General features: G+C 38.1%; 1 protein-coding gene across 1 annotated transcript in view; it reads left to right on the top strand.

Moving 5' to 3' along the window:
* The window catches only part of LRP1B (LDL receptor related protein 1B), a 1,686,774-nt gene that overhangs the window by 927,811 nt on the left and 749,855 nt on the right, over nucleotides 1-9,108 (top strand). The window contains exon 18 of the mRNA XM_045298375.1: nucleotides 2,781-2,963. Coding sequence (XP_045154310.1) covers nucleotides 2,781-2,963 — 183 coding nt within the window. The remainder of the gene's footprint in view (nucleotides 1-2,780; nucleotides 2,964-9,108) is intronic.

Genomic DNA, 9,108 nt, shown 5'->3' on the forward strand with positions numbered 1-9,108 from the left:
TCCATAGGATTTTTAAAAATTGCCTGGCCCGGATCCTAAGTGTGGATTCAATTGGCAAACCTTACAGTACCATCAAGTGCTTACCTATTTGCATCATTTGGAGAAACCAGGGGCAGCCTGTCCTCCTTAGGGGACACTTTAGTCTCTCTTCAGACAGAAGCAGGCAAAGCTCACGTCCTCACACTACTGGTGAATCGAAGGAGGCTATGGATGTGCTTCAAAGCCAGCTTCTCGGTAGGTTCTGGGCTGATGAACATCTGGAAACCTGGAGCAATCGCTTCCAGAGGTGCACTGAGTGCATGGTGATTCATAGGAGTGCTAGAAATGGAGCAAGGGCCCGTGGTAAGTGTCATGAGCAGGAAACTCTCCTTACATAGAACAAGACAAGAATCAGTATGTACACATCATATATGGTTCTTTAACTTTTCAAGGCACTTTGAAGTGATGGACAGGTTAAGGTATAAATTCCAGTGAGGAAAGATAAGCCACCCCCATCCCCATTGGTTTCCCAATGTCAATAATCCATTGTAGTTGCTTCACCATTATTAGCTTTGTTCACAGGAAAGCTTTAACATTTCTTTATACGCTGAAATGTGTATGAAGTGTACTTTTTGCCATCCTAATTTCCATTTTTAAAACTTTAGGAGAGGAAAAAAGTGTTTTCGGACTCTGTGCAATTCTTAGTTTTCTAACTGCTAGTATATAGTCACAGTGAATTAATCTAAAAATCGGGATTAATTACACCATTGGCCACCACACTTCCTCCAGGATTCTGCATTTATTCATTAGTTTTCTCAAGTTGTATGGTTTAAATAGCTTCAGGGCAAAAATATACAACATTGCATTAGTTAAAATGTAACTAACCCCGGTAACAAGCATATGCAGCAAGAAAACAGCATGAGTACATACATGTAAACACAGTCATCATTTTAACACGCCATTGGGACTAGCGTATTACATACAGGCTGTGTGCCGAGCCCTGGAGTTTAGGAGACCCAGGATCTGGGGAAACATAGCTGTGGGACTCATCACAGGCTACTCAGGAATTCGACCCTCTCTCCCCCTTTATCCAGGGGAAACTCAACAGCCGGTAGCAGAAGCTGCTTTCGTTTGGCACCACAGTTTAAAAGAAACAATACCGCGGGACTTTTCCTGTGTATACTGGCAGAGAAGGACCTTTCTAAACATCAACACCCGCCTAAACCCAAGAGAGATTAAGAAATAGGCTTAGAACAATTCTTTATTTTAGGGGCTAGGTCAAGAGGTAAGAAGAGGAGGAAATTAAGATGATGTGGTGTGTGTGTGTGTGTGTGTGTGTGTGTGTGTGTGTGTGTGCCACAAAACGTGCATCACTCAACCACCTCCCTGCTAGAAGGGTGTTTGTTTGAAGCCCCTCAGAGGTGCTGTGGAAATGAGGACGGCCATCTGTTCCCCACCGACGGCAGCCGGGGAAAACCCTGAGGAACAGTTCTCCGCGAACAAGGCCACTCCCCCAGTCGTGATCTGCCCACTACCACCTGGCCTGCCCACAGTGTTGAAATCATGAAATACATCAATAGCATAATCAAAGACTGACTGACGTATATTTCAGACAGTCGCCAAAACGGAATTTAATTTTCACAACGCCACAAGCGCCTGCTTTCCAAGGGAACTAATGGAGTTCTCAGAGATGAAGGAGCTGCCTTGGGGGTTTGACCGATTATTTTCCTGAATCTAAACGAATCCAATCTTAACTCATAGCACATGGTCCTTACCAAATCAGTACATTAACTAATGGGTAGCTCACATGACCCTGCTTCCAATGTATCATAATTATGGAGATTAATTAATGGTATAGGTATAATGTAGATGAATTGCTGTGTGGAGTCATTGGAGGTAAGCAATAAATTAGTTACATTCAAATATTAGTCTTGGGGAAAAAGTAAACTAAAATGTTTTACAATGTATTTAGCTATATGTACCATATATATCGTCTTAGTCAAATATTATACTGGGAAACATCCTTATTACTACACACATACACCCAAATATATGTACTATTTTTGGTTTTGCTTAACTTCAGAATTGGAATTCTCAGCCAGGAGGTTATAGGAAAGAATACTTTATGATACTCTAGGAATTATTAAGTTATAAATTGTATTTGAATGCATAGGGCCTCATTAAATTCTTAAGTGTAAAGGTCTATTTTTTTGATTCCAAAATTGAAACCTTATGTTTTGAAAAATGTGTCCCATATCTGGGATATCCTTTTTTTCCTCTCTCTCTCTCTAAATGTTCCATGCTATTCATCAAAACCTTTATTTGGCTAGTAAGACAGTAAGTATTGTTTCTTATTTATCGTTATTCTTATTTTGTAATCTCTTGAGAGTCTGAGAGAAATTACATACAGAAATGTCAAAAGATCAAGGGGAGAGCATCAGGCCTGTTTGGGGGCCCTGGACAGTAAAGTCTGGTTGACACCTCCTGCTTAGGCTGACTGAAAGCACAAACCGAGGACCCAGAGTTTCCCTCCCTGCTTGTCTTCTCTTGCCCATGGTATGCGGCACGGGGCAGTTTCTTGATTTCTGTGGAGGGCAAGAAATATCATGATTAACACATATGGGAGTGCATTTAAGAATACCTGAGAGTAGTATAGCTGTTATGCAGCTAACGTACAGGTGTGGTTTCTCAAGCCTGATAGAATGCCTTAGGAAAGAACAAGTGAAAGTATTATCAAGGAAAATCACAATGTCTCCCCTCTCTGCCCCTGTCTGCCTTTCTCTTCCCCGTGTCACTTTAAGAGGTCCATTCTCCTGCTGCTTGTCACGACACGGAATTCCAGTGCCATCCCGAAGGAAACTGCATTCCTGACGTGTGGCGCTGCGATGGGGAGAAAGACTGCGAGGATGGCAGTGATGAAAAGGGCTGCAATGGGACCCTACGAGTATGCGATCGCAAAACCAAGTTTTCCTGTCGGAGCACAGGTAAGCCAACATGGACGCCCTGGGCTTCTTGGATGTAGATGGCCTACCTTCAAGCCATAGCTCATCTTTGTTTAAAAAAACAAAACCAAAGAGTGTTTTGATAGGTTCGTTTACCTTCCCTATGGATCAATATTACCTAACATTTATTGAGAATGACCTGACTAGTGCTGTCCAATGGATGTTCTCTGCATAAACACATTCTCCCAATAACACAGTGAGAAGATCAAGACATAGAAGTTGTTCAAGGTCACAAAGCCAGCATAGCAAACCAGGATTTGAAACCATGCCCTATAGATGCATGGTGTTAGGGACGGTTGTCTCATTGGTGGAATTGTCACCTCCCATAGGAAAGACAAACATTCAGTTCCTGGGGCGTGAACCTCAAGCGCATACAAAGTTGGGATGCTGACTACATTTCAATGGAGCTTCCAGACTAAGACAGACAATGGGTGTGATCCTCAACCCAGCCCATTGGGTGACATTTAGCTTTGTAGTGCATGGGGTCCCCTATAGCAATCTATGTGTAGAGCCTGGGATTTCAGAGTCAAGAGGCAAAACTAATAATCCTACAGATTACATCTGTGTCTCAATTGAGATGAGATGCACCCTAAACTTAAAGTGAAGATTAGTATAAAAGAAATATAGAATTGAACACATTTATTCTCAACTAGTTCCCCCAATTTATTTTTCCAGGGGTGTTCGATCCCAATGGGATGAAGGCTATGCACAACTATCTTTCAGCCCTTGTACTCTGAGGGCCACTGAGGCTTTTAACTATAATTATTTCTTATGAAGGCCTTCTATTTATGTTATTATGACTTTCCTAAAGGTATTATATTATTATGACTATTTCATTTCATTTTTTCATATATAATGGCATCCGCTTGACATGATAAACTAACATCATTTCATTCTATATACCAGCTAATGTGTTAAGATTTAATTGTAATTTAATTTAATTGTAACACAAATGACAATTAACAAATTACAAAATGCTTGGTATTTTCATGCAGATAACCCAGGGAAATCATTTTCTTTAGGCTATAGAATACAAACTTGTATCATTTCCAGGACTTATTTGTAATGTGAATTTTTTATTTGCTTAATCATGAGATTTTGGTGCCTGTTAAATATGCCAACAGAAGTGTGGAAATGATAAGCAATCACAGCTGCAAGTAAGCGAATACTGTAGGAACCACATGGATAATGGGAATGTGAACAAAAATTAGGGGAAAAACAGTGTGTTCCTTTTCTTGGCTACAACTAAGCATTTTAATAAGAAAAAAATAAATCAATGGAAGTATGAGTAAATATAAACTAACATATCAAATCCCACTGCCAACTTCAGACACAACTGTGGAATAGTTCAACAGCAATTAACCTACCAAGTCTATCTTCAATCAATAATTTGAACCACTTTCTCCTCATAGACCAAAAAAGGACAAAACCCACTGATGTGAGTCAATTCCAATTTATAGTGACCTGATGATACAGAGTCGAATCTCTCTATAGTGTTTCTAAGCTTGTAAATCTTCCCAGAAACAGTCTCTTCTTTCTCCTGCATAAAGGCCGATGAGCGGAAACTGTCGGTCTTTCAATTGGCAACCCGGCCCTTCACCCCCTGTGCCACAGGGCTTCTCTTAAACTCCTTGTTCCTGCTGCTGTTCGGTCCATGCGGTCCCTTCATTCCAGACAACAGAGTGAAACTTTGCCCGCCCTGCTCTAGTCTCACAATTGCTTTATGTTTGCTCCCTTGTTGCTGCTACTGCGTCTATCCATCCCGAGAAGGGCCTTCCACTTCTTCACAGTGATGTGATTCTTTTGAATTATTAGTTTTTTTTCTGGAGTTATGGGTTAGGAAAATGTGATTTAACGTTAGTCATAGTCTTTTTGGTACAAACCCTATTCTGGTCAATATTGAAATACATCAACTCATACTCTTTAGCATGTATATGAATAAGAAATTGACATAATTAAACAAATAAAAATCTGTTCTTTGTTAAAAATTCTCCTTTGGTGGAGATGTAGACTTTCAAGAACAGTCTGTTACCATAGTATGAGAAAACATTATTTTAGTTACTTGCTGTAATGTTCATGTTATTAACGATCAAGTTGTAGTTGATTCATACAGCGGCCACATTTGCCACCTCCATTGCTACTTTCTCCATACTTCATTTCCACCTTCTAGTTGTTCAGGCCCTGAGCCCCTTCCAAGAGCTCCCAGGTGGCATGACCTTATTTTTTTTTCTTAAATTGTTGCTTATTTTTGTTTTAATACTATTTCCTCTGTGTTCTGTTGAAAATATATGGAGTATAAGATACACCAATTTAGCCATTTCCACATACACTTTAGGGACCTTGATCATAGTCTTTGAGTTGTACAACCTTTATCGTTATCTTTTTCTGATTTGTTTCTCTCTCGTTACCTTTTTAGTTTCTATCTAATATTCAAGCTCTTGTTATTGACTAGAACCTACATAGATAGTTCTTACAGGAACATAAGAGATAATTTTAAAATTATTATTATTAATTAAGCTAACCATGGTTCTGTTTTAAGATTCCTTCAGAAAAAAAAATTTTGTTTAATATTAAAAAATGATTTTAGCATAATAATGGTGTCAGGGGTTCACACAGCCTCCATAACTCCAAAAGGTCTGGAGTCCAGGAGAATTTGAAATCTGCTGTGCATTTCCTTCTGACTGTGGAGTCAAAGTCTTTGATCACAAATGGTCATTGATGGATCTAGGTAACATCCACTTCTTCTGGTCTCATGGCAAAGGAGGCAGTTGTTTATGAATGCAATGAGCCGCATGCCCCAAATCATTCTCCTGTTCCTCATGCTCTTCCTCCTCTGTTATACCAGTTCAATAGGGACCAGTTGCTGTGCCTTGGATAGCCTGTCTCATGAAACCTTGATCTTAAACCTCCAAGCCAAGGAACCAAATTCCACTAGCTATTTGCATGTACATAAGCAGTCTCAACAGATGTATATGAGATGTATACCCCATATATATTTTTTAATTTCCCCAAACCAAACTCACTGCCATTGAGTCAAGGTTGACAGAAACCTGTGGGTTTCGGAGCCTGTAATTGTTAATGGGAGTAGAAAGCCTGATCTTTCTCCTGTGGAGCTGCTAATGGTTTTGAACTTTCAACCATGCAGATTGCATGTGTAACCACTGTGTCACCCAGGCTGCTTTTTTTCAAAATTTGGGCCATTGTAAATCTATCACACAACTTTTGCCAATTCAACTTGTTCATGTGTGAAATTTGTTGATAACAATTACAACAGTCAGCTGTGCAAGATGCAAAAACAAACCCTAGTATGAGGGAGTTGACGTCTACTAAGAGTGACCTTACCTTTAGTCATTGTGATTCTTTTCATCACCGTTAACCCCTTTCTTCTTCCTCTTAAGAAGGGTATACTTTACATGTTGTATAATCATTTGTGTCTTCCTTTTCAGTATACTGTAAGCTTAAGTAACTTTATTCCTACCATACTTAGCCCAGCACTTCACAGATTATAAATACAAACAAATAGTTGGTCTAAAGATTGATAAATAGTAGACTGAATGGAAATTGGCAGAAAGACCACGTGTTTGTGTATTTGCTTTTTAAATTTGTTGTTGTGCGTTACTATTGAGTCAATTTCAACTCATGATCAAGCCCAGTGTACAGGCTTATCTATCATTTCTCATAAATAAATGATCAGGCCTGTCCTACAAGGTACCTCTGGGGGCAGTGAATCTCCAATCTTTCAGCAAGAGGTGGAAAGCGTTACCATTGGGCCCCCTGGTAACCCGTGCTCTGTTTTTAACTTTTAAAAAGGATATTTCTAAGACCAATGAGCCAATCATTTGAATCAGCGTAACATTATTCTAAGCACATATAGATTATACATTTCCCTTTACATTACTTCTGACATTTGACTGTTTATGTTGAAACAAAGTCTTTACATACATAAAAAATAAAAATAGAAACTGGCTAGGATGCCATAGAATACATGGAAATCTTGAATTTAACTGAATATACAACTAAGATATAACAAATTTAATATAAAAATGTATTATATATAGTGGGCAACCTACTTTTGGGCAAAATAAGCCCCTCTTCAATTTCTGATGGCCAGTATCCTTCACAGAACCGGAATGGCAGTTGAAGAAGGCAAGCCATGGCCATCTTTCATTGCGCTGCATCGCTCCCACCTGCTTCATTGCTCCAGCAATGTCTCTCGTGCTATTGCCACTTCTCATAAAGAATGACAGACAAGAGTGAACCATATAATTGCTGCAAAGATTCCGGTTCATATACGCACTGGCTGATTCCACACAAGGCATTTCAGTTGTGTCTTTGAGGCCAGCAAAAGATGGTTGCCGATGCGTTCTCTCAGTCAGACCCCTCTCTTAGTGTCATGCGAGAGACTTCAAATAAAGATCCAGTCAACAGCGACTTCCAGGGAGATCTGCATGGCCAGTCAGATCCCAGACAATGGAGATTACAATGACTATTATTTGTTGTTGTTTTGACATTAAAGGGATGAACCCATGTGCTATAGTTCATTCAAGGGCACAGTATGATCATGTAGGCTTATTAATACATTTTAAGAAAAGTGAAAACTGTGTTTGGGGAGGAAAGGGCCAGAAAAGGTGCACTGAGGAGCTTTTCTGCCATCCAGACAACATACCTGCTCCTTCTTCATGGACTGTCCTGTGAGAATTTTACAAGGAGGCCATACCCGCCTTCACCAGACAGGCTTCATCTTGCCCCTTTAGACTCCCTTTTGTTCCCAAACTCAAAACGTATGCTAAAGGAACATGATTTGACTACCTCAAGGATCCCTAAACGGCCATTTTGACATGGCAGGAATCCAACAGGACAGAGTTCCTTGAGGAAGGGCTGGAGAAGGCAAGCGCTGCCTTCAGAAACTGCAGTGGCGGGTGTGGAGACCATGTCAAGAAAGAAGAGGTTTGCATTTTTATTTCTGTTCAGTAAAGGTTTGTATTCTTCAGTAGCAATTTTGAAAATTTCAATTTATCTTCCTTATAACTTATGTATCAAAATATGCTGCTATATGTAAATATGAATTTTAATAAATAGTAAAAAATGTCTTGAGAAAAAGCTATAGCAATAGAAATTTTGTCATGACACATTTCTACATGACCTATACTTGTGAATGTTGGGAGTTTCATCCCTGATAAACTGTGTTGTCTAAAATAAAATAAATATAGAAAAGTATAGATCAAATAATTCACTTGTATGAAATATAGTGGTGAAATAAATTAAAAAGCTAAAATAAATATTTCATTAATTTAGACTCAAATGAGGGTTTCTGATCCAAATAAGCAAATATAAGTGCAAAATGTAATACCAGACAGCAGTTTTTTTCTGAAATTTTAAATTATAATCAGCGTCATAACAATGTAAGCTGTTACAACTCCATGCTAGCACAAGCTGGTCTGAACTTTGTAGAGACTGAAAATATATACAAAATATACAATAATAGGGTTAAGTAAAGGTAATAAAAATGTTAAATACTATGTTTTATTTTATGTGTATGTAAATTTTTTCCAGTCAACTCTTACAGAGCAGTTTCCTTTAAATATGATCAAATTTAAAAATGAATCTACAGTGTGATAAGGATGACTATCTTTGGAAAATTGGTTCTGAGAGACACTTTGTTCATGTATTGATTTTGGGTTTTAATTACCCATTTTAATAATTTAATTGATAAAATATTACATATTTACATTAAAATTATTATGTAACCCAAACTTTAATGGAAAGAGTAGTAGTTCAATAAATTTTGTGTTATATATTAAGAAGGAAATGTGAACGTTAATATTTAAAACATCAAGCTGCATTTAATTTCATATGTAGATTAAATGTAGCCATCCACAATGTGTCAAACTATTTGATCAATACTAATTTATAATTATGTATACATACTTGTGTTAGATCATTATACACATCCCAGTCGTCAAAGTGAATCACAAATATAAGCCTTAGATTTAAATATATATATATATATATACACACACACACACACACATATATATATGTACTTCTTCTGTTTTATATTTTCTACTTATTTAAATCAACTTTTATAGTTTATAAGCTAAACAAGATCTTTAAACTTGTTTGAAAT

Source organism: Echinops telfairi, unplaced genomic scaffold (genome assembly GCF_000313985.2).
Source record: "Echinops telfairi isolate 266 unplaced genomic scaffold, ASM31398v2 ScPeMD7_4;HRSCAF=17, whole genome shotgun sequence".
NCBI lineage: Eukaryota > Metazoa > Chordata > Mammalia > Afrosoricida > Tenrecidae > Echinops > Echinops telfairi.